This window comes from Nymphalis io, chromosome 7 (assembly GCF_905147045.1).
Source record: "Nymphalis io chromosome 7, ilAglIoxx1.1, whole genome shotgun sequence".
NCBI classification, from domain to species: Eukaryota; Metazoa; Arthropoda; class Insecta; order Lepidoptera; family Nymphalidae; genus Nymphalis; species Nymphalis io.
The window spans coordinates 6,700,795-6,728,482 of NC_065894.1; the positions used below are offsets into that span (position 1 = coordinate 6,700,795).

A 27,688-nucleotide genomic window follows, 5' to 3' on the forward strand; every position below is an offset into this window, starting at 1 on the left:
TTAGGATCGCCTTGTAAAAGGCGAAAGAGCTGACGTGAAGTATTGACTTACATTATTGAGCACACAAAGCTTTTAGAGGGTAATTTGGTTGCACCTTTCAATAGACCGCGGAACCTAACGTCCTAATACTAGAGGGTTCTCGGGGTACAGATACCCCCTAGCCCCGGCGACACGGCGAGAAGAAGATGCGCATAGCGCCCTGTCTTCTTCGGCGAAGTGTGTCAGCGGAGGCACTCACCTCGCGCTCCCGCTCCGCGGCCTCCTTCTGCGACATGACATTTTCGCAGAAAGAGACCATCTCCATCCAGCACCTTTCGCTACCAAGCATGGCATTTATCACGCTCGGCAGCGAAAGGTCTCCGCTGATTAAAGTCGCCAGGGAAAGGCGCTGAGGCCCCCAAGCGGTACACTCCATCAGAGTGTGGCATGCCGTGTCCGTAGGCGCACCACACTCGTGGCAGGAGGGCGTTACCTCCCGCCTGACTCCGTGCACTTACTGAACTGGTACGTGGTACTTACCTAAGCACCCATGTCCAGTAAGCACCTGAGTCAGTCTGAAGGTCAGTGTGCCGCCTTTTCTCGTTACCCAGCGACTCAAGTGGGACGGATCGCCTCCACTGTCGCCAGGCCTGCTGATGGGGACCTCAGATCCTCCCACCTGCAAATCAGGGCTTGCTGGGCGAGAGTCCTGATTCGCAGCACCTCCTGCAATCCTGGATAGTCGCCATGCGACCTCACTTCCGCCCGGAAACGGTACACTTACGCGAGCACCTGCTCCGAGCTCCGCCTGGAGCTCCCGAGGCGGATCACCGGCGAGAAGTGTTTCCGCCGTACACGACACCGTACGATATCCGCGTATCACCCTCACCGCTATGATTCTCTGCGGCCTTCGTAAGAGAACCTTGTTCCGAGCGGTGAGAGCGTCCACCCAGATAGGCGCACCGTACAGAGCCATGGACCGCACAATACCGGCGTATAATCGCCGGTATGGCGTTTCCGGTCCTCCTACATTTGGTAGGAGCCCGCTTAAGGCAGCAGCAGCGTTTATGAGCTTCGGGCCAAGATGGACAAAATGCTGCCCGAAGGTCCATCTTCCGTCCAGGGTCAAGTGTGGTTGGCCCCAATCTCAGGCTTTGGTTAATAAAAACCTGTTATTTCAGACACAAGTTTATACTCATCGACGTGTTCCCGAGATATATTAGCGCGGCCGGTATATAAGACGTCTTACAGTGCTGTCGTCTGCCAATATTGAATGATGCTAATTTGCACTTGTCATTAAAATACAGAAGAAGCAGAGTAGGTGGCATGCCGATTCAAAAGTCCCCTTACAAGCCTATTTAAATGACATTTGTATCATATGTACTATATTAAACTACGTATTTGACTTTTAAAGAAACATAATATGGTAAAAATCAATTTCAATGGGTCGCAGTCATTAATGATTTTTTAACTTATATCATTGTTGTTTACAAATCATCTTCAAGATTAACAATAAACCTAAGATTAACTTTGAAATGCATTTTTCATCGATACAAACTCTTATGACAACACTATCGGTATTCAACGTATCAATCAAGGCCGTAATTACGAACATTCTGAAATTCTAAATAATGTTTATATTAAACGAATACCTATAACTAGCATGTAAAAATTAAATGTTTGATCCTAAAACTAAAAACTTATAAATACGACAAATTTCACAACTAAGTACTCATATTAAAATGCTCATCACGAAAATATCTACTTGTTTTTGTTGATAATATATATAGAAAAAGTATATTTCCTGATTTCTATTTGTTAAATTACTATGCTATGGTACTGTATAATATATATATGATTTTTTTTTCTATACTAACCGAAATATAAATAAAATCAAGAATAACGCGAAACTTTAGGCGAAATTGTATGGGCAAGCGAGCGACGTTGGGTGATGTGACGTCACGCGTTGATCGCCACGGAATTGCCACAGATAACATAATCCAGAATGATATCCGATATAACAAAGAGAGAGTATAATTTGTCACATAGCGATGTGGTTCCGGACTTTAAAAATTTGGCCCAAGATTTTAACCGTTAGAGTCATGGTGTTGTGAAACAGTCATTATAATATAAATCTTAATATAGTCATAATGATGCATATGGAGTGATATTATTTCGTCTTTAATTGTAACTAATTCATTTTACATTTGCACTGGCATTCATTGTATGAGTGAAAACGTAAAATCATACGAGTCGATAAACGTATTCCAAAACGAAATATTTTAAAGGTACTTCGAGTATAGCTAAAAAAATACTTATTTATTTATTTACACTTTATTTTACGTTGTGTACAACAGAGAATAGTACACAAAAGTTCTTAGAATTAATCAATGTAAGGAGCGGACTTATGGTTAATAGCGGTTAATTAGCCGCTTTTAATTAACTCTTAACTTTACCCTAATTTTGGCGTTTTCATTACATGTCATATACAGTAAATATTTAGTAACTTTGGCGGTTCTTATTATTCAACCACTATTATAAATAATGTAGAGGTCACGATTTCATATTTATAGCTATTTTAACAATTAGAACATTTTTGTGTTCTGCACGATTGTATAAGTGTAATAGAAATAATATTATTGTTATGAAATTAATGAATATCATTTCAGCCGCGGCATTGAAACAACTCCACGCTCAGCTTAAAACTTTATCACAATTTAACATACATGGCCACAATGGCTAACATTATATTACTTCATAATTACTTAGACTATAAATACGCAAGTCAGGTTGTTTATATGCAGGGTCACGATTAATTGCTATCGGAATGAATTAAATTAGACAGTGAGAACTTTGTCGAAATAATAAACGATAAAATATTAAGCATTTGTTATAATTTTAAACACAGACGTTCTTTTCTATTCTGTTGAATTATATCCATTTTTTTAATTTAAAATTGTTAGGTTCCCTGACAAATAGGCCATCTGATGGTAAGTCTTAAAAAGTTAAGTTTTTAAAGAGTGTCGATAGGTACTCTTAAAAGTTGTCATGTTGTTAATAACGTTTCAGACATTGAAGTTTTAAGTATTAAGGAAATGAAAAGTGGTCGACAGTGCCCATAGACAATTTTCTCTCTAAGACTTATAATCAATTCAGTATATTGCCAGCCATTGGATCTCAGACCGTTAATTCCTTGCATCTTTAATAACAGGAACACAGCAATACTCAGTATTGAAGTTTGATGGTAAAATAACCGCTAAGTTGGTGGCAATCAGACGGGCTTACATAGAATATCTATCTACTAGCTGTAAAAAAATATCTTATAACTTGTAAGGTTGTAATTGTAAAACTCAAAAAACATAAACACGATCTTATCTTTGGAATATTTACGGTATGAAAAGACTGATAAAAGAGAAATTATACAACTCGTTAAAAATTGTGAACGTGGGTTGAAAAACCTTGGCATAGTAAGCTTCACCTTGCTCAAAATCTAATAAATATTAAAAATTATAATTAGTTCCTTTTAATACAATAAAATTTAATACGATAAAAATATAAATAAATATTTTAATTAGCATAATAATTATTAACTAATTTAACACCTATTTAACTTTATGTATTATCCAATACTATGCTGAAAATATACAATCTTGTGAAGCTTTAAAAATGATATAAGACTTTGGAAGAAATTACAAATACAAATATATATATTTTTAATTTATTTATTTTATTAATCTTTTATTGCACACAGTTTAATTAATTATAAGAAAGCGGAAGAACAAATTGTCTGCCTCATGTTTAATGATATCCTTCGCGCATAGACACTGGCACTGCAAGAAGTGTAAAATAAAGAAGTAACAGTACATATTCTTTTGCCTAGATGAGGAAGATGCTTGGAACATTCCACCTCAATGCTCCAAAACGGATTGATGTTGTAGATTTTTCATCGCCGATTTTAAACACAAATTAAGCAAAGGAAAATTCATTGGTTGGCCCGCGTTTGAACCAATTTTCGTTCAAGATATACGTGTTCTAACAACAGGGCCATCTCACCTCCAAGAGGTGAGAATCGCTGTCACTGCGCCGTTGGGATATTAGATATTATTAATTTTATATCTCTTGTCCTTGTCTTTTGGCTCATGCCCTTCAAACCGAAACTAGAATGCAATGTTTTATTGTTTAGCGGTAGACTAAATAATGAGTTGATACCACACAAAACCATACCACTGGATTTTCATCTTAGCTTGTGGTCGAAATAAAAATAAATGACCTTTGTTATAGTGATATGTAAACAATATCAAAATAGCGGCACTCTAATACGGTTGCCGTTATATCAGCGCTTCGGCACCATGCAAATAGCCCGGATAACAGCCGGGCAATAATGTGGCGTATGAAGCACAAACCACAACCATTTGATCAATTCATAGGTGATCGCGGGTTGGTTCTATAATACTATGAAAAAATTTGGCCCTGATAGAATTATCAATAGGTATTATCTTTATATAGTATAGTTGTATATATAATACAAGATTACTTTGATCTCCCCCTAAATTTATTTAAATACAGTCGAACCTCGATAAGTAGAAAACCACCAAAACTCAAAAAAATGTTTTGTTCCCTTCAAGCCCCAAAACCTCCGATACTCGAAATCTCAACCCTCTATTAGTCGAAATAATCAGTGAGTCCCTGCAAGCCATTTTGGTACATATTTTACCTCTTTAACTCGAAAATTTTAATTGGATCTCTGTATCTCAAACATAGCAATGTTTTATTTTACAATCTTAAAATATGTTATCGACTTTAAGGATTTGCCAACAATGTAAGTACACCACTTTATACCTTCGACAGTGTATTATACAACGTATTATAGTGCTAAATTTTTGCTTATATATTGGGAATCTATACTTCGCTATATACTTATATTTATAGTAATAATAGGGCGTTAGACGTATAAAGGAGCCACTTGATGGAAAGACATTGACATACGCCGTCAATGCACCACCCACGCATAAGACCTAAGATGTTATGTCTTACTTATACTACAAACCGGAATACAGCAATACAAAGTAATAAAAGTTAGCGGTAAAATAACTAATAAGTCGATGGTACCTACAAAGGCTTAAACAAAGCCCTACCATATGTACTACGAAATGACAAAACTAGTGGAATGTCAAAGCACTTAAATTAAAATGAAGCGAGGCCTATAATTGTATTTGCTCGATGTCAAATGAACTTTAAACTGCAATTAACATTTCTGTCAATATTTTGATAATATTATAAATTGTAAATGAAGAAGTTCTCTCGAGTATAATCAATAAATTATCTTCATAGTCAATTTGTGATGAATAATGCAAGTATGAATATAATGAATTTTCTTATATTCTGGTCATAGTTTTTTTTATAGAATAGGAAGGCGGACGAGCATATGGGCCACCTGATGGTAAGTGGTCACCAACACACAAAACCAACACCAAAATACAAATAGACATTGGTATTGTAAGAAATGTTAACCATCGCTTACATCACCAATGCGCCACCAATCTTGGGAACTAAGATGTCATGTCCCTTGTGCCTGTAATTACACTGGCTCACTTACCCTTAAAACCGGAACACAACAATATGTTAATATATTATCATGAAATATATTAACATATTGTTGTGTTCCGGTTATATGTGTCATGAAAGGTTTTTTTTTATTTCAAAACGTAAACATTTCTTATTAAGAAATCCTTTAATTGTTTATAAATGATAACATTTTTAATTAAAAAAAAGTAAACATTTCAGATTTCTTCTCGTTTTCATGATATTCGATGTCTAAAATAGACATCATACATAAGATTTTACAATAAAAAATAATCAACTAAAACTATTAATATTATTCTTAAGCCTGCTGTATTTCTTTTATGATATATGAAGTTTGGACCACACCAATATTCTGTAGTTAAATGGAGTGGATGTGCGGCTTTCCATACTAAATCGGTCTTGCCTGTTTTTATATATACTTTTTTAATATTGCGCTTAGTTAAATACATTTTATGAATGTTAAAAGGTTAATTAAAATATGCTGTTGTTTTAAAATTTGATAAAATACAAAATTGCCAAGTTCTTATTTTTTATGATTGTTATCAGCGGTTTTCAAGTTGCTTTAAGGTTATAATAACTACTAATAAGCTAGTAAATATTTTAAAAAAAATCCTGTTCTAACTATTAAGCATAAAGGTAATTTTTACACATTTTTCCGTAAGTATTAACAGCAATATATTATTTTGAATATGTTGTTAAAATATTTGTTTTTAGAACTTTACTTCAATAAAACAATTAGCTTTTAGTTTTTGTAAAAGACGGTTTCAATATCCTTTGATGTCGTGACTTGTAATAGTATAAGTAACGATTTCTTAGTCAGAACTCTATGTTCATAATTTATTGTTCAAAATGTTGCTCCACAAAACGCATTTTGGTGTAACACTAGTTGTTAATGAAGCAAGTGTATCTAATTTGGAAGCCGTACAGGGCGGGCTTGCGTAACATAAATAGTTAAACAGTTTTATTACCACAAGCGAAGGCAGTAAGTTTATATGCTCGTGCGTAACTAATTTCATGTTTGGAAAGTAGAGCGTTAATTTTTATCTATGTTGTTTTGATCTATTGCTAAAACTTATCCACTCCTAATATAATATTTTAATTTTAAAATACCAATACCAGTTAGCTTAGTTACGAAATATCTTATGATTTAGGGTTGTCAGTTGCTGATAGCATTCATGTATGTATATACTAACTGTTTAAAGCACCTCTTAAGCAAAATTGTTATGATCAAATTAATTTTTGAATTATATAGAATTAAATATTTTTTTGGTATCTTCAGTAATGAAAAATATAAATTGCCAAATAGCTTGAAAAATGTTTCAATGTAAAGTATTTTTATATCAAAGTAGATTTACGAGAACGACGAGAACTTGCTTTGCTTTTGTTATCCATGTTCCCAAAAATAATTGAAAATATATATTTTTTTAATTTAGTATAAGTCTACATAATTGCGGATCTTGGAGTCAGTTTTTAATTTTTTTTAACTTCGTGCTGAACAAGTGTATTTGGTTATATATTATATACTTTTCAGCGCACTGCTCAAATGAGACAGCAACGATTAGACAAATATATTGTATATATTATATATATTATAGAATAAAAATTCATTAAAATACATTTTTAATCGGGGAAGATATCAGGTAATATACACGCAACTAGTGACAAATCTTCAATTTTCCACTGTTAATGATAATCTTGCTCGAACAATCTAATTTTTCCGTAAACTGGTTTGTACCATCCATTATGCACTTTGATAAGTTTATGAACATGTGTAATATCGGTCGGTACTGGCCAATATTACGATGGCGGTCAGCCAGTTTAAACAACTTCTACTTATATGATCGAAACGCTATTTTTTTTCATCGACTTTTGTTTTAGAATAATTTTGTAACCTTAAAATATAAAATATTATCGTATTAACTAAAAAATTTAAAATTATTTTAGTAACACGAAATATTTCTAAAAAAATATTGTGACTTACCTAAATTAAAATGATATAAATCATTTCTAGGTCATAAATCAGGTAATACTTTATTAATGGTACAAGCTATATTGTTTTAGCAGCTTACGGTACGGCAAATATGATCAATTGAAAATCATAGCTTATCTGAAATTAATTTACATATAAATCGAATCATAACAACTACCTATTATTTGATAAACATTGGAAATAAAGTTTATTTTAAATTGAAATACAAATTTTGAGATAAAATCGTGATTTTTGTTTTTTTCAATTTCTTGACAATTCTAATGGTATCCTTTGTTCCATTAAGATTATTACTGGTGATAGAGTCTTGAGCAAGCTCAAATGGGTAACATTCCCATATGCATTATTCTACCAACAAATCGCTTGTACTTGTACCCATAGGTGATGTATCCACCAATAATTTGTATTAAAGTTCCGGTTGCTAGTGCCTGTGCATGTTTGTGTAATAAAGAGATAGTATATATGCATGTATGTGTCTATTTACAGGCATATTTGCATATCATCTTAAATCCTATAGGATTATATACTATAGTTGGCGATGCATTAACGTTGAATGGAATGATTAAAGTTTCTTACATATGGTCCATCTGGCAGTCTTTCTTCTTACTAAATAATAAACAAGAACTTTAATGATTTCAAGACTTTAAGCTTTACAAATATGCTTTAACTGCTACTAATTTTTAGTTCAATATTTCTGATAGATTTGGAAAAATATCAATTAATTTTAATTTGCTAAGTGATTTTCAAGGTATGAAAAAAACTGTCATAATTCATTTGTATTATTAGTATTTTTGTTACACTTACGGTACCTTATATGCACTAAATGGCTACATTTATTATTGTTGTCATTCTTATGTCATTGTTGAATCATCTATGTGAAATTTGAAGTTGTCATTATGATCTTAAAGCTACTCAAAATATACATTAAAATCGATATATCTGTCCAAAAGATTACACATAGTGATTGAAAATTGTTATAGCTAACAATATTGCTATTCTTTTTCATGTGTGGTTTAAAAAAGGAAAGACAGTCTTTAATCAAATTAGCTTAGCGCTAGTATACAATAAACTTGGCATCAATACGTGTAACGTGTAGATAAGGTCATATTTTATACTCTTAGAAGTAAATAGTTCGTGGTTAAGGAAAGTAACAACAATGTGGAAACCTGCATCTTTGGGAAGAAACTTGAAACTAATATAAGACATTTATAACCCACTAACCCATAGTGGTTGTGGTTTGTTAGTAGAGAGTCTTTCGATTTTGCATTTGGAAATTATAATGTTACAAAAATATAACATAACTGCCTGTTAACAACAATTTTTAATAAATTAAACTATTTATTGTACTAGATTTTCTTGTCATGACCGTCCATTGTGTTTGCAAAATTTTTAATCCATTTGGGTAGAATTAGGTTAAAATTAAGTCGCTAGATGTACACACATAGACATAGCAGTTGGAGTTAAGTAAATGCTTGCAATAATTCGCCTAATTCATAACGTATTCTTTTGTTCAAAATAATTAAAAGTTTAATTAATATGCTAATACCAAGTATTTATTCCAATTTAAAACTGTTTATAGAAGCTAAACGAACGGATGCTTTATACAGTATATCAGTTTTATTAACTCCCCAGTAGGAAGTTACTGCTGTGGAACCGATTTTTCATAGTCCAAATATTACATTTTAAGGTTCGTTAGAATCGAATGTTATACTAATACTTTTTAGAACGATGTCTGTGTGTATATATATTACTGTCCCGTTGGCTCAGTGGCTAGCTAATAATGCAACGAATTTCGAGGTCCTGGATTTGAGTTCTTATTCAAATTTTCTGTCAAATGATTTTCAGATTAGGAAACTAGCAGTCTTACACACTTGTGACTGAGAAGATTGTAATTCTGAGTCACAATATACAATTTTCAAGTAACAAACAATTGATAAGTGCATTAAGAATAAAAATAGCTTTTCTCTTAGAGCCTCCACGGACTAGGTCAGAACTTCCTGGCTCCGTAATTAGCTAGACTTGTTTATCGACTTGAGCTCCTTATCCAAATATATGATACGCCAGTTCATGATACCGTTTGATTTATCGATCGAGACATCTTATAAAGGTAAAGTTTAAATAATTCTTATTATTGATATAATTATAAAAATACAATATTTGTAAATATGGTACAAAAAACCATTATTTGTAAAGAAAAATAACTCTTTATTTGTACTTATATGTAAAGTTTGTACAATGTACCATTGTAAAAACATATAAGTAAAATACGTAAAAATGGCATTTATTAATTCTAATTTTAATGTACACATTGCCTCTCTTTAATTCTTTCTTATGTTCATACGAGTTTGTTTGTTTATGTTGGAAACGACATCTTAAAATAGGCAAACGAATACGTTTTAATATTTTCTTGGTATTTTATTGTGATTATAATAATCAAAATGTAGTTAGACAAGAAACAGATTACATAATAGATTTACAAGCAACAAAGCAATTGTGTTTAATAAATATTATTTATTTATATTATATTTAGGACAAGCAATAAATAATACACTAAGAAACGTAATACTTAAAATTAATAACACATAAATAGTGTTAGTTTAAAGTTATCACGACATGAGAATATTAGTAGAATTTTATTTATTTCTTTATATTTTATAAATTTTTAACCCACCTACTTCTTAAATTAAGGTCGTATGTATGACTTTCGTAAATATGAAAGCATACATAAATAAAATTAGCTTTCGTAAACATAGTTTCAATACGATACACCTATATGATTAAAATGATTTATTTAATTAAAAAATAAATAAATTTAACAATATTCTCGTATTATATGTTTATTATTAATATCAATTCCTAATTAGGTAGATAACAAATACATATACTCTATATGTATTTTATTAAAACTTATACAAAACATTTATAAAAATAAATAAATTGTATAGTAACAAATATTGTCTAATTGAACGCTACTTTGCGTCGATGTTCTAAATTGTGGAAGTTGGATTGTATCTGCGAATTTAATAACAACAATATATACATATATTCCTAATTAATGTATTAATAATAAAGCATTCTGATTTCTCCACCCGAACGGATATCTACGCAATTATTTTTAAGTAGGTATATCTGTTTTTCTATACAAAAGTAAATCGCAGACGCTGCTTGTAGCTGTGCATAACTAATAAACATTTATAAGGATTTTATATAAAGCATAGTTACGTTTTAATTATAAAACGTAACTTTCTCTATCTGAAAGTTACGTTTTATAATTTTATTACAAGAAATTAGTAAATATAAGTAAAGCTGTGCTTAACTGAAAATTTATTAATATAAGGAAAAAAAAGATTTAAATTAATAACATCTAGTTTAGAATAAAAATGATTAGCAAAAAGTAAAGTAACAGCCCAAGGTCATCTCTCCCATAGAAAAGTAGGCTTGTACTTTGGAGTTAAATAAGATAAATTAAGGCACCACGCTGCTCCAACGTCAACATCACATGAAGCTTTCCTACGCAAAGTACGAGATGGATTAAATACAAAAAGCAAATAGTGGTGCTTTCCCGGACAGCACTCTTTGGTTAAAATTCTCGTCTTCTAGTCACTGAGCCATATTTTCTCGATTTACATAACTAATTAAAACTTAAAATTTTAAGCCCCAACAAACTCTATTTAAAAACTTTAAATATAATTAAGCTTTTCATAGCGACATATACATTTATTATTATGATATGAAAATCGAGCATTCCGATATTGTATCCTGAATAGTTAATCAGTAGTTAGTTAGATGACATTAACCGTATCGCGCGCAAAATATTATAATGAAAGCCATAAATTAAACAGCGTTAATTCGATAAAACTCACTAAATCGCATGGCACTGATGGGATCAACATAAACATCTTTATTTACACAGCCACGAAGCTATACACATTTGTGCAATCAGCGCTCTCTGACGGAAGCAGCTAACATTACGTAGTACCGTTTGAACAAACTTAAATGAAATATCTTAAATAAAAATTATAAAAAGTAGTGTATTTATCACTATATACAAGTAGTGTATTTATCCAAAAGAAAAATTTATAAGTCAATGGAATTTACTTTTCGATACGAATCTGATAAATCAAATTATTTTTTTATCGTAACAATAGTTTAATCGTAAAATATATCATAAACAGCGCGCAATTTTGTTTCTGCGGCCGCCGCTAGATGCTCCACTGTGCACCTTTGAAGCGAGATTCAATATGGCGGCACCATTCGCCTCTGGAACAGGGCGGGGAGAACAGTCGTTCAATCGTCTCTAGAACATCTACGCGTATTTTTGTCGAAACCATCGTCTTCGTGACTCGAACGCGAGTGATATTGCTAAATAATCGGGTGTTTCTGTGTTAATTTAAGCTGTTTGTGTTATAATATGTGCAAAATAGTGATTTGTGGTGAATAACGTGCAAGGACTTCAGGGTAACAATGTCTAGTAGTTGACATGTTTATCTGTGTCGTGTGTGAAGATTTTCCCTTCGCGTGAGGAGGTGTAGTGCGCTAGTGTGCGCGCTGGCGCCTTGTGTGCGTGCCGCGACCGTGGATACGCGAGGATCCAATGATGGATTGCATTTCCACGGATGTATAGGTAAAAATCACCTCTTGTTCCTTCAATGAGTGTGTAATTGTAATGGCCCACCCAACCACATGCACAGAATGAGTACCGCTTTGGTCTCGTTTCACAATTGCTTTGTTTTAAAACGTAGATAGATCTTTATATCGTAGCGCATGTATTTTGGTGTAAAGATGTATCCTTGAATCGATAGGGATAATGTAGCTTAGAGAGCAAACAATGTAGAGGCTGTTACAATCTTTTGTACTTTTTTAGTTTCCCATTAGTGTCGTGGAGGTCGTAAGACCTTGAGTCTGCTCTATTCTTACAAAATATTTCGTCTTAAACAGATATTGTTACGACAGTACATCTTATATTACCAGACTTGAAATAATATGTAACTAAAAATTGATGATACACTTAAAACCCTATTAGACTGGCCAATAAGAAAGTCAGTCTACTAACACAAATTTAAACGACATTTTTATAATTAATTATTATTCGAAAATGCTAATAAAAAACATTTTAAAACTATGAAGCTTTTGTATTAATTAAAGCGTGATTCAAAGGCACAAAGTCTTGCTTATACGAATCTTAATTCATTACATTCATGCAGAGTCGCGCCAGAATATGGTTCCCCTCGCTCTGTTCACTGCCTCTGGTTATCAGCTTACAAAATGACTGAAGCCATCTCCCTCGAACGGACAGCTAATCTGTATATAACCGTCTCCTTTTGGCGCATATTGCGCGTTTTTCTTCTTTTACCGCGTCATATGCCAGTGTTAAACTATGAGCATAGTTTGGAGCGTTTGAAAAATAAAGTCGATTCAATGCTTTTCATCGCCGTAGCTTGGTATCCACGGCGCGGGAATTTGACCTTAATTGATTGGAAGTTCTTTGTTTAAGGGTTCGGTAGGTAATGTTAATAAGGGGTATGTTAAGGGTACTGCGCATCCACAGTGCGCAGTTAGACGTTTAGTACCCGCCCGCGTCGCACGTGGATACCTTGTGGACGAGTTGGACGACCCACCGTGATTATTGTGTTGACAAGTGCTCGAGACAAATGACAATATATTATAATATAGTGACAACAAACGAAAATCGTAAGTTGTTATTGTAGCTTATTGTTCAGATTTTCTATAAGTTGAAAGCATTTTGCCATTTTCGTTTAATTTGTGGATTCAAAAATTCATATAAATTATTTGAAAATTTAAATGAAACTAATCTGCGATACTTTAATGTTAAAAATATTATTATTTCAAATTCACATACGATGAATGAATAAATAAACATTCACATTTTCTATTACATTAAAATTCTTTTATAAAGTATAGTTTTAGTCAAAATTGAAACCACAAATGTACGCAACATAAGATCATGATGCAGATAAACCGGTTTTAGGATTATATTTATTCACTAAGCAAAATTTGTAACCCAATGATTGCTTGAATTTCTCACTAATTAGTATAACTCCAGTATTCAAACCGAGTTCTCCGATCTCCGGTACGAGGTCGAAAAATCGACCGAAACTAGACTTTCAATTTAAGTTCAAGCGTTTAATATTTGAATGACTACACATTAATTAAAAAAAATCAATAGATGAGTTTTATTATTTCCTACATTACATTATATTATGAAAAATCTCTTTTAAAATAAATGAAGTTTCTTTTCAAGGAATTGTTTACAGTTTTTTTTACCTAGTAATAGAATTCACTCCTTGGAAGAAGGAAACAACGATATTTATTATACGAATTTTATATGAAAACAAAGTTCAGAAGCGAAGTTCGTTTCTTCTGAAATGATGGAAATTGCACAAAAATTGCTTGTAACAAAATTTATTACAAGGTCAAAGTAAAAGTTAAAGTTAAACAATTACTTAAAATATTTTATGATAATTAAAATCAAAAATATTACGTTATATACATGATGTAAATGGATTTAAATATAAACATAATAATAAAAGCTTAGTTCGCTTGCAAGCATAAGATAACTTTATCTAAGTTTGCAGCGAAGCTGTGGAATCCTAAAACAATTCAGACACAGACAAACAGGACAGGAGATGAGTGTTTGATTCCCAAACAAATACTTGACCCTTCTCGGACGCCGCAAACTGAGGATTGGCTTGCGAACTCTCTGAAATTGACGTCCCTGTGTCGTCACTGGCATTTAGCCCGAATTTAATCTGAGAGAAATAAATGTGAAATTAAAGGCATGATTTTGTTGCGGTAACTCTTAATCATCACAGTATGTTACAAATTGTTGTTAGAATCTCAGTGAAGATACTATAAATTGATTTTTAATATATCATCAGATTATTGAGTTCTAGCTTTTGGCAGTAACTCTAAACTAGCTTCTAAAAATATTTTACTTCCTGCCCCACGATTAATAGGATTTGTGAGGTAACGATTTTATCAGCCTTCTCCGATCGGTTTCGACGTTCGGTTTGTAAGTCGCAAACAAGATTAGTATCTCAGGCTTTTACAATTTAAAACAAGTATATAATTCGTTTTAAATGTTGTTTTGATTATTATAAAACGAATGAATAAAACTTTTGGATAGCAGGAAGGCGACCACACCAATAGATCTTTGTCAATTTTGCTTACACATTTTCAGACCAAGCAAGTGGGATTAACGATAAGCATAAACATATCGCTGTCATCTAAAGGTGTGTCTTGCATCCCTAATTACACTAGCTAACTCTTTGTTTATACCGGAACACAAAAGGTTGCACAGTTTGGAACGGAATAATTGGTGAGGGGGACGTACCTACATAAACATCTAAGAAAAATGTGATTGATGTTATTGAGATTATTGATATGATTATACTGTATATGCTTGACATTTTGATTATATTTGACTGAAATATAAAAATATAATACGTGAAAACAAATATATTTTTAGCCCCTTATATTGTAACTTTGCTTCGCTTTATCTTAAGCTTGACTAGTTGTTGCCGCGAGCATGGAATCTGTTTACTGTTATGCTTATTTTACAGTAGATTAAATCATTATATATTTTATGTATAGAGGAGAGAATACGTCAGAAATTAAAGTTTACGAACCATTTTTTGCAGGCCTAAAACAATTGAATTGTTGTGTAAATGCCATGATAGGATAATAAAGTTCATACAGTTGTAACAACAAGCTGGTAAGTAGTAAATTAATATAGTTGCAGCAAGTTTTGTTACTTGGCCAACTGTAGTGAGACTTCATCGAGCAGAACTCTATCTTGCAGTGAACACAAGTGCGCGTAACTAAGACGTTTGGAGAAGGCAACTTTAATGCTATTAACGTTGCTTCTTAATTGGTTGATATTAAACAGAGCTACACTGACGTGCCGTAATGCGGAAGGTTAGTCGGTGACGCTCCGGAAGAGTCATCTACGCAAGATCAAACTGATTTACTCATTTATCATAGTTACCTATACATCAGTTAACTATTGTGGTAAAAAAGAGTGGTATGATGTTAAGATATATTTGAAGTTTCTTTTCAATATTGGGAGCAAATATTTTTTTGGAAATGTATTTTTTTACAATATAAATTAAATTACCTGTAGAGGTTTGGTTATATATATCTTGTTACAAATGTAATATTTTTGTGAAAACCACATAACTAATAAAACTATTTGAAACATACATTTTATTAATTATTATTTTTAAAATCACAACGATGACGCTAATATTTGTCTATTTCGGTGATCCATTTGAAGTAATAATATAAAAGGTGCAATGAAGCATTGCGATCGCTTATTTAAAAAAAACTCGTTTCACTCTGACAAAGCCGCAACGCAAATACTTTGCAAATAAGATATTATATGTTTTTTAAGTCTAATTTTAAATAAATACCAATAAAAAAAAATAAAAAAAGGTAAAATAAGGCGGTATAATCAGATACAGACACTCTTATTAATTTCTTTTACCGTTTAAAACTTAATGGGTATATGTTTTATTTACTATGAACAATGTTTTATTGTTAATATAACATTTATATCAACGGAGAGAGGAGGACGACCGCCCGCAACCTGGTGGTCAAACATGCAAAAAGAGGTAGTAAGAGGTTTCTGTGTACCCAGAAAGAGAATCTGAGTACACAGACAAGCCAGAACAGAGCTCTCTGGCGCAGATGTACAAGGAGACCCGACCCCAGCTGAACTGGGAAGAGGGTTTCGACAAAGAAGAAGAATAACATTTATATAAACAAAAAATAGTTCAGTTGACAAATCTTCTTGTTAAGTGTATTTTAACTGTTAACCATTTTAATTGTTAACCATTTTAATGTTTGTATGGAGAAAATTTAAAGTCCTTGTTACGATTTTATTGGAGGAAAATTCAAAAAATATCCTTAATTACTTATTACTTAGTATTAAGATTAATAAGTCAACTGAAACAAATATCAAACAAAAAATAAGATTTAAAAAAAATCAAAGCTAAAGTTAAAACTAGCGCTTGAAATAATATATAATTGTATAAATTGTTGCTATTATATTTTAAGCCATACCAAAATACAACAGTTCTAATCCACAACATCATAACATGAAATAATTCTTTGTTAAATAATATCCGTAGCATTTGACGTATAAATAAAGTAAACACGATTACGAGAGGCTTTTATTTAATCCCAATAAGAGGAAACGAAGCGAGTGGTGCCCGAATAAAGTAACGGTTCACTTTATTTCGTAAATCCATGTTCACAAAGTGGTTTTGTTTGCTCACGCGATAACAGCTGCGTGTTAGGACTATCTTGGCTCGACTGTAAACTTGTTAAATGTTTTGTTATAAACTTTAATGCTGTTTCCTCACGGATACCCTCGAAACAAATGCGCAAGACGTCCATAAGCTAATGAAGAATATTTTAAAAGATGCGCCTTCTTAAAGTTTTATGATATTGGTCATTGAAATTGATTTATTTAAAGTAAATGTTCTGATACTTAATACAAATACATCTATTTTAATGTATCCAAATTCATTACAAGAGAGCATTATGAAGACCATTCTCATTTATGACAAATTAAAACAAGGTCTTGTTTGCTTGATAATACGTATTTAAGAACGATTATAAAAACGGGATTATTCCAAACTGTCAATCCGAGACAGGGCTCACAAAATATTCTGTTCGACTTCAAAAGAGTTTCCAAGAAATGACATTTATGATTGAGGAAAATTTCTTATAAGAGTAATCATAATCTTTTATGGTATATTAGTGTAATGATTTCTTAAATATTACTTTTTTACACAAATATTACGTCTCCGGCAACAATAAGCGAGTAAATCAGAGATAGCAATAGCTACGTGGTGGGTGTTTGAGTACATTTTACATTCGTATGAAATTACAATATTTCATTGAAGTTTTCTTGTATGCCAGTTTAAATACTATAAATATCCGCAAATAGGTTTGTGCCAATAGGATGTGTTTCAATAGAAATGCAAACAATAAATTGTCGACGCTACGTCGCAATTGCCTGGGGAGAGAATGCATTCATTGCTACGTCGAACAATATTTGTGTAAGTTATTTCAATATTAATTTATTTGAAAAGTCTGCGGTGTTGATATTTTGGTATCATCTAAAACTGTACGAAAAAAAAGATTTCATCTTTGCCACTGAGTGCTAATTCTAGTTAATATATAATATTTTTTTAATGGTCAAGCTATGTCATTATAAATACGCTGTACAGTACGTTCTCAGAATTAGGATATAAAAAGTTCGACGTAGACTGTTTCCACGAAATAATTTATAATGTATGTTGATGTTTGGAGCTACATGGCCTATTGAGTGCATCCACTTCCATATGAACTAATAATATGTACAATTTTAAAATATTAAATTTATGTTCAGTCTGTTATCTGGTTTCATTTTCGAAGAAATTATTGCTATAATTTCTATCAACGTTTACATCCACGGAACACAATAAACTTTGTAATTTATTTACATTTTAAAGGATGATATTATTTGATTGTGATAAATAATAAATGAACTTTTCACATATTATATCTATGTATCAACGTCACTTAGTGCAAGATGACCTCAAGACAAAAGAAATTACTACAAATTGTTGTTTTTTGAACCTATGGCGTAGGGCATGCATTAACTTCACTTGGTGGTAGGGCTCTGTGCAAGCCCGTCTGGGTACCACCCACTCATCACATATTTAACCGCCAAACAGCAATACTTAGTATGTTGTGTTCCGGTTTGAAGGATGAGTGTGACAGTTAGACTACAGGCATAAGGGACATTACATCTTAGTTTCCAAGGTTAGTGTCACATTGACGATGTACTGAATGGTTAATATTTTTTATAGCACCAGCATAGGCGATAGTGACCATTTACTATCAAGTGGCCCATCTGTCTGTCTGTCTTCCTAGTTTATAAAAAAAGTGAAATTCTCTGCAACCCTGCTAAAGCATTTGCCAACCATACGCGCATGTGGATTTATTACATAAATAAATACTCCATCAGTTGGTAGGATACATTAAGAGTTTTTTTTTTCATAATAAAGAAATTGTCAACGTAATAACGCATTATGTTGTTTGAATTTTACGCTATAATCTTTGCTCATATTATAAGCGTTATTGAATTAGTGTTTGTTCATCCCACTGTATCTGAGCGTTAAATTAAGAATACGCTGTCAAGAATGCGGAGAATTTAAATTCTTACCGTTCCAATGCAAATTGCAATTTATAAGATGCTAGATGATATTTTATAAATAACCTGAACGTATTTTTTACATTACTCATTGTATATATTTTATTTTATTTGGGTTAAATATTAGCCAACTTTGTCGAAACGTCGGACAAAACTATTAAAAAATATATAATCTAAGTCTAATTTAAAAATAAGGTTTGTACATTATATATATTTATTTCAATGAAAATTATTGTGTTTATTTTGTAAAATACATATGTATAATCATTAAGTATGTAAAAGTTGATCACGTGAATAATTAACAAACTTAAAATGTTTTTGCAAATTAACTGCAAGTAGAATTTAGTTCCACTAAAAGTTACAAATTTTCAGCTTGGACAAATTCCAACTCTAATACTGAGTTGCTGAGTTTAAAACTTCGTCAGACGGAGGTGTAATTTTTGTCCCACGAACTGCTAATCTACAAATAGTGGCCGTATCACAGAACTAGTCGTAATTGATGCAAAACATTGCTTAGAGACTAAAATTTCTTACTAACGAAACTTGCTTAAAAAAGTTCTTAAAAAGTAAAAACAAAATCCAACTTAAATGTATATAATAACCAAAGAACATAGAAATGTGATACGCTGTAGTAGTGCATTAAAAATATCATTTAATAATACCATGGACATATGTTTAATTCAAATCAAATACAATCATTATACTTTATTCGAGTAGGCTTTCACAAGCAATTTTGCAACACAAGCAAAAATCGACATTTTACAGAACTATAGTAAATGAATGATAAGCTACCACCGGTTCGGAATGTAGATTCTACCGTGAAGAACCGACAAGACACTCACTACATATTATTTTCCAACATTTTAAATACAAAGTTATGTCAATCAAATACAAATTCAATTTATATACATCAACTGCCTGAAAGTTAACATGTACTCACTCCGCGTTATTTATCATCTATATAATGTTGTGTTGAGTAATTTGCCTAATTTATTTGTGTTCAACAAACAATTTCAATTTATAAACGTAAAAGACAAGTTACTTCACATGATCGTATATCTTATTGCCGAAACGATGTCATAACACTACATACTCACCCTTTACAAGTTGAAAAGCAAATCGAACTATTTATTGTATAAAGCTAAGATGAGATAGTTTTTTTAAAGCAGTCGGTGAGTTTTTTTACCATAGAACTGCGAGGCATCGTAAAGATCTGCACCTTTACGTAGTTGATGTATCTTGAAGTACACGTACGAAACGATTTGCTTCCTCGTTTCTGATACGCACCGCTAAGATCGAGAATACCCTCGCGACCTCCGTTTTTCCCACCACCTACAATATGGGTACCTTTGCAAGCGCGCTCCATCTTAGACTGTATCATCACTTTCCATTTCCATCACATTCAGGTGTGATAACAGTCGAGCGCTAGATAATATATTTAAAAAAAAAGCGACAACAGTGTTCTGTGATAGCAACGTCGCCTTTCTGTTGGAATGTAAAACTATTAGTGTTAGCTGTGTGATCCGAAGCGTTTTGTACAAATACGTAGCGCATATTTGTTGGAGCTGTTTTCAAATTGGAAATTATTTTTAGTTTGAAAAAAATGTGTTACGAATGAATTTCAATACAGATGCAATGTTATAAAGAATGATCAAATATTTTCAGTTGCAACTTTCGATTTATTATCTTATAGCAACTTATTTATAGACGTGTTGCTGAAATCGAGCCGGCTGATTATTACTATTATATATAAAAATGAAGAATTTAAAAAAAAAATATTCTTTAATATTTTTCGTGATATATAAGTATACTAGTTTCTGGCCGCGTGTGGAAACCCTAGTACAGATAGGTTTTCCCTATGTCCTTTTCTGTACCCCTGACATGTATGCAAAATTTCATGTTTATCAAAATATAATCACTATTGTTATATTTAGAAAAAATAATACTAATTCGCCATTACCATTTATTCCCAAGCTGACACATTCTAAACTTATGTCAAATATACTATTAATTATTACTTGCCAGTACCGGCAATATCAACATACATTACACCTGCCTTCTTAAATTACCATTACAATTAGGAATATATCAACTAAACTTACAACCAACTATATAGAAAACAAATAACAACACATCACATGACTTCAAAAACATAACACAAACAACAATCTTCTATAAAATCTTAAATACTAATTTGGGTATCTTACAATTGGAACGCATTTCCGTTTTGGTCTACCTGTGGAGCTAGCTATATTTGGACAGGGTGCTAAACTGTCGTTATTACTACCACCAATTACGTTTGACCCGCCATCTCCTACTGGTCGTGATATCGTGACAGCATTCTCACCCTCAACCACATTACACTCTTTGTTTGGACTAGGAAAATAGAAATTTGGTGTTCTTTTTTTGATCTGGTCAACGTGTCTTTTTAATAGCTGACCTTTTCCATTGTCAACTATATATTGCTGCGATCCTTCACTACGGATTACAGTAGCTTTACACCATTTAACAGGACCGCTATACATCCTCATCCATACTGCCTCCCCATCTTTAAATTTACGTGAAGTTCTACCAGTTAGCTTTACCTGATTGTCATGTTCTATCCGAACTTTATTCTCACATAATCCATCGCTACGCATTAAATCTAGCCTAGATCGTAACCAGCGTCTTTGTAAAAGCATAGCCGGACTCTCACTTGTAGTACTGTGAATACTATTCCGATACGCTAATGCTAAATCTAAATAAAATAAATAAAAAGGTTTGTAATGCTAAATCTACATCAACCTTATCTTGTTGCGCTTTTTTAATAGCACGCTTACATAATTTCACAGCACTTTCCGCAGCTCCATTCGAAGATGGGTGATAAATCGGTGAAAATAATTGCTTAATACCATTTTTAATTAAAAATTGTTTAAACTCTAAACTAGTAAAAGGAGGACCCTGATCTGAAACTAACTCCTTTGGTAAACCGAATCTTGCAAAGGTTGAGGTTAAAACTTTTATTAAAACTGATGCGTTCGTTTTTGTCATCCTAAAAATTTCAATCCATTTCGTAGTCGAATCGATAATGACCAAAAATATACTTCCATTTATTGGTCCTAGGAAATCTATGTGAATTCGACTCCAAGGCTCTGAACAGTGCGGCCACGGATGTGGTGGAGATCGTGGTGGCGCAGCGGACTCTATAGCACAGGTTTCGCATCGTTTGCACAAATTTTCTACATCTGTGTCTATGTTCGGCTACCAGACATAACGCCTAGCTAAAGACTTTGTTTTAACTATCCCCATATGATTCCCCAGATTTCCTGGAGTATTTGTGGTACAACAATACGATATCCCCACATAATACAACCACGTTCGCAATAAAGTTCATTACGTCTATAAAAGTGCTGCCTAACTTCTTCTGATGGGCAAACCTCGGGCCATCCCGACTGAATGTATAGTAATACTCTATTCAATACCTTGTCTATACAAGTTGCTGATTTTATTTGATCATTTGTCACTGGCAAAAAATTTTCTATAAAATTAATATAACTAATTTCTTTTCGGTCATCTAACTTTGAATTAATGGGAGCAAGCCTTGATAAGGCATCTGCACAATTTTTTACTGACGATACATATTCAATATCATAAGTATATCCGGATAAAAGTACAGCCCACCTTTGAAGGCGTGTGGCTGCCATAACTGAGATACCTGACTTACTACCGAATATAAACGTTAATGGTTTGTGATCAGTTCTCAATATAAACTTTCTACCAAACAGATACTGATGAAATTTTCTAACACCGTAGACTATTGAGAGCGCTTCTCGATCAATTTGAGCATACGATCATTCTGCAAGCGTAAGCGAACGTGATGCATAAGCAATGGGTCTTTCACCTTGTGGCGTTATATGAGATATAATCGCACCTACACCAACGCTACTCGCATCTGTGGTAAGTACTAAAGGCAAGTTCGGCGAGTAGTGTACCAGCACGTCACAAGAGCTTAATTTATTTTTTATTTCATTAAAAGAATTTTCACATTCTTCATTCCAACAAAATTTAGTACCAGATTTTAATAGATTATATAACGGAGCTAAAATAGTGCTTACATTTTTAATAAATTTTGAATAATATATGACCATTCCTACAAAGGCTCTCTATAATTTTCTCTATAATTTTGAAATATTTGTCGGTGCTCGAGTATTTACAATGGCTTTGACTTTACTTTGGCACGTATGAACCCCGTCTTTGCTTATTATAAAGCCTAAATATGAAACGGTCTCTGAAAAAAAAACTACACTTATCTCTATTTAACCGTAAACCGTGCGATTGTAATCTATTGAAAACGTTATTTAAATTTTCGATATGGGACTTACTATCTTTTCCTGTTATTATTATATCGTCAAGAAATACTCCTACGTGTGGCAAATCAACAAATAATTGTTCCAGTCGTCTTTGGAATATACCCGGGCTAGACGCTAATCCATACACTAATCGATTATATCGAAACAATCCTTTATGTGTATTTATTACTGTATATTTTTTTGTTTCGTCGAGTTCAAATTGTGCATAGGCTTGACAAAGATCAATTTTACTAAAGCGTTCACCACCATGTAGCTTAACTAACAAATCTTCGACCCTAGGTAACGGATAACGATCAATATTAATTATTTTGTTTAAGGTTACTTTATAGTCTGCACAAATTCTTATGCTTCCGTCCTTTTTGACCACTGGTACAATTGACGTTGCCCAGTCCGAACGTTCGACGGGGGTGAGTACACCGTCACTGAATTAACATTATTGATGTTATTATAACATGACATGAGAGGTAACTGAACACCTAATTCAAAAATCCATTGTCTACCTAATAACATCGTTTTACCATACTTAATAACATATAAATCTAAAAATTTACTTTTATTTTGGTATGACTTTTTTTTACTCCTATCGGTCGTACTAATTCACCAGTATAATATCTTAAGGTTAAGTTACATGTTTTAAATTTTTAAATTCTTCAACATACATTTCATGACTTATACAAGAAATTGCGCTACCTGTATCACACTCCATACTAAAAGATCGTCCATTCATATTAATTGATATCAAAAACGGTTTACATTGCTCTAAGGCCAATTGATTAAAGTCAATTTTTATCTCATCACTATTGTTACTACTGCTTCCTTCTGCATCTTAAAGACTATCAACAATATTGTATTGGCCTGTCATATTTGGACAGACTCTACGAATATGACCTCGACGATTACAGACCCGACATACATAACGTATAAATTAACACGTCTTGGAGTCATGTGAGCCCCCAGCAGGCATTACATGCGCTAGGCATTGACTTTTCTCTGCGCCAATTAATCTCATCTTCTAAACTATTATTTGGCTTATTCCGGCGAATCGTATTATCCACTCTACCCTGCTGATACTTTGTACGCCACATACCACTGCTTTTGTCTCGCCATGCTCCCGCCATGGCCTGGCATGCAACCGTACTATTGTTTGAATTTCCTATTCGACTGTCAACTGCCGCTGTATTTCTCTCAGCCGCCTCCATGTTAACTGCCAGTTGATAAGCTTTCTTAAAATCTAAGTGCTCTTCTGCGAATATTCGCTGACGAATGACATCACTACTTAAGCCACATACTAATTGATCACGAAGACTTTCTTCTAGCCAACTACCAAACTCACATGTTTTTGACATCTTCTTCAATTCTGCTGTATACTCTGATATACTCTCACCATTAATTTGAATTCGCTGACGAAACTTAAAGCGTTCTGCTAAAATGCTTGGCTTAGGTTGCAAATGTTTTCCCAAAATTTCTATTAATTGTTTAAAAGATTTTGAACTGGGTTTATCAGGTGTACATAAGCTTACTAATAATTCGTAACATTTAGACCCAATGACTGTAATCAATGTTGGGACATATAATTCATTGGGTATTCTATTGACAATTAGATATTGTTCCAAACGTTCAACGTATAAATACCAATCATCTGAATTTACTTGAAATTCACTAATTATTCCTATGGACATATTTATTTACTTTTACCCTCGATTAATTAATAAAAATACACACGCATTTGTGAGTTTTAAACCACTTCGTCGCCACTCTTATATTTAAAAAAAATAATACCAATTCGCCATAACCATTTTATTCCCAAACTGACACATTCTAAACTTATGTCAAATATACTATTAATTATTACCTGTCAGTACCGGCAATATCAACATACATTACAACTATGTATGCATAAATACTATTTCGAAACCGTTTTTTATATATGGTACGATAAACTGTTTTAGATATCAATGTAACTAATTGTGTTTTACATTTATATTAAATTTTTTATAAAAAAATTTTATACAATACTTTGAAATTCCATGTTAATTTTCTATTTATATTATTTAAACGAATCCTTTTAAACGAAATAATATGAAATTTATTCCGGAGTCAGTACCAAGTTACGTAAAGTACGTACATATAAAATTCAGTCCATCTTGTGGCAATTAATAAAAAGTTAATTTGAAAACTTTATAATACACTCTCGACACGCTTTATTCATCCTGAAGTCTTTCGACTTAAAATTTGCAAGGTTGTCGGAAATTTATGAGGCGTCATTATGGAAGTTAAGTTGCCGGTTGGACTGTCGCTACTCAGATTATCATATCGTATATTATATTTAAATTCAATATCTTAACTTTTTCAAAATTATTTACATTTAATTTAGGTAATGCTTTTAATTAAGTTTTAAAATATATAATCAATGCTTTTATTAATTTTAAATTAGGCGATATATCATCTAAACCAAATTATATATTTACATTATAAGCAAATATTTATTATGTTCACAGTAATAATACATAGTGCATAAAATAAGATGAAATTATGCATATCAAATGTATTTAATAGTTTGAAGATAATTGATTGCTTTATCGAAAACTTTCAAAATATCCATTCGAAACCAGATCTTTACTTGATTCGAAACCAATCTCGTTATGGTAAACAAGACAGCATCGAAAGCTTTTGTAATTATATTATGTTCAGTGGAGAGGAAGTGTGCGTTGAACAAACGACTATAAATAACCCGTCAATAATGAGATCTCCTCGACGATAACAGACAAATATTTTCAGCGACTGACAGCTCTGAGCTTCGAGGCGGTTTTCGCGATATTATACGCCAATTTACGCTTAATCGCCGTTCGGTTCAACGCAAAAACATCACTTCTCTCATGTCGATATTTTCTCGAGACTACAGACGACAGCTAATTAAGTTAAGCTTTGAAATAGCGTGAGAGACTGAGGAATTACTTTTTATTACATCAGACTCGATATTTATTATCTGGCTTATTAAAAAATATTCGTAACAGTTACAAAAGTATTCTTGTTGATGTTAAGGTAAGATAAATATGTCAACAAATGAGACTTGAAGACAACGCGTCAGCTTAAACAATGCGGCCGTCATGCTCGTTTCAAACAATAAAACGTTGGATAATCAATCTCAGTAAAACATAAATTGAGTCGGGGTGACACGGTGCACGTATAAAATGGCGACTAATAGAGGCTAGAGTTATCTCTGAACCCCGAGACATGAGAATATATTGAGTCAGCCGGCAGCGCGCCGATACAAGCAATACGAGTCTACCCGTACAATCGACAAATCGTTTAAACGAAATATTGGACAACAACATTCATCTCACGGGGATGTAATAAAAGTTTTATAAAGAGAATTAATTCGAAAAATATTCACGTTACCTGATTCGTCTCTTATATATTTAAATATTTATTTTGGTGATTCGTGAATAATAAAGTTAAACCAGTTAAATAACTGCAAAATATAATCCTAAAATTATTGATCGTAGTGCGTAAATTGAGTTGGAATGACTTGCTCCTTGCTTTAAAGTGGCGATTACTGGACGGTAGAGCAATCAGTCATCGCCGAGATATTGAGGCATATTGAGTCGTATAGCTTGTTTCCAGCGGAGCTTCAAACAATAAAGTATCGCCTGCACTAACGTGAATTGAGTCGAAAAGAGTACGAATAAAGTTATGATTAATGGCAATTCGAGGGAATACTGAACGTACTACCTAGTAAATACATTATTTATACCGACGAAGGCAAGAAATGCTTTCAGCGCTTAATTTGACCAACACAAATTTATTGGAAGTATCTGATAATTTTATTTATATATAATTAAAATTAAAGAAATGTATTAGTATTATTCGTGTCCAGATAACTATAATGTTTAAAAATGATTGCCATGAGAATTGGAATTGCAATCCAACGAGAAAATGCAACCAGCATTCTTGCCGCCATTCCAATCGGTCATAATTTTTTTCAATGAATATTTTTTAATTTTATCTACCAGTAAATAAGAAACTGACAATAAATAAGAAAAATACATATATGTAATATGAATTAAGTATACATATATGTAATATGAAGTAAGTTAAATAATTATTAAACATATGCTAAATAAATCAAGGCTATTCGTGTGTGTAGTTTTAAAACCTGTATAGCTACTGAGACATATGCACCAGTAATTAGGCTAGCAAATAACCCACTATTACATGCAATACAACTGTCATATAGCTTGTCATAAACTTGACTATACAATAAAATATATATTATGTATACCTATACAAATCAAATTTAGTTGAATTGTAGCTGTCACAAATTGCAATAGTTATTATATTCATCAGTACACTATCTCAAGGTAGAAATTACAATTTTTTTTGTATATAATAAATTAAAAAAATTTATACCCTGCTTAAATTTGTATACAAAGAATTTGTATATCATTTATTTACATAAAGCCATTTGTAAATGTCAGTGGACAAACATTTACGCAATGCAATGATATCTTGCATTCGTAGTAAAAAAAAATGTTAAAGCGATCGCAGTTATTTATCTGTTGG

The 27,688-nt window shown here is 32.5% G+C and overlaps 2 protein-coding genes across 3 annotated transcripts in view; one reads left to right on the plus strand and one right to left on the minus strand.

The window, feature by feature from the left end:
* Nucleotides 1–11,824: 11,824 nt before the first annotated feature.
* LOC126769657 (uncharacterized) overlaps nt 11,825–27,688 on the plus strand; it is a 205,942-nt gene continuing 190,078 nt past the window's right edge. The window contains exon 1 of one of the 2 annotated variants that reach the window (XM_050488542.1): nt 11,825–12,173. The gene's annotated coding sequence lies outside the window, so the exon portion shown is untranslated. Of the gene's footprint in view, nt 12,174–13,107; nt 13,241–27,688 lie in introns of those variants that run through there. The other variant, XM_050488543.1, reaches the window with a different exon arrangement.
* LOC126769742 (uncharacterized) lies at nt 23,952–24,804 on the minus strand. Its single transcript, XM_050488658.1, has 2 exons — nt 24,093–24,804; nt 23,952–24,037 (listed from the first exon to the last, which is right to left on the minus strand). The coding sequence occupies exons 1-2, from the start codon at nt 24,802–24,804 to the stop codon at nt 23,952–23,954; spliced, it is 798 nt and encodes a 265-aa protein (XP_050344615.1).

Bases quoted from the DNA above. Each gene is read 5' to 3' on its own strand.
- LOC126769742 (XM_050488658.1), bottom strand. From the start codon at position 24,804: ATGTCCATAGGAATAATTAGTGAATTTCAAGTAAATTCAGATGATTGG. The intron at 24,038-24,092 runs GTAATGCCTGCT...TTATACGTTATG, and splicing joins AAAGTCAATGCCTAGCGCAT to TATGTCGGGTCTGTAATCGT.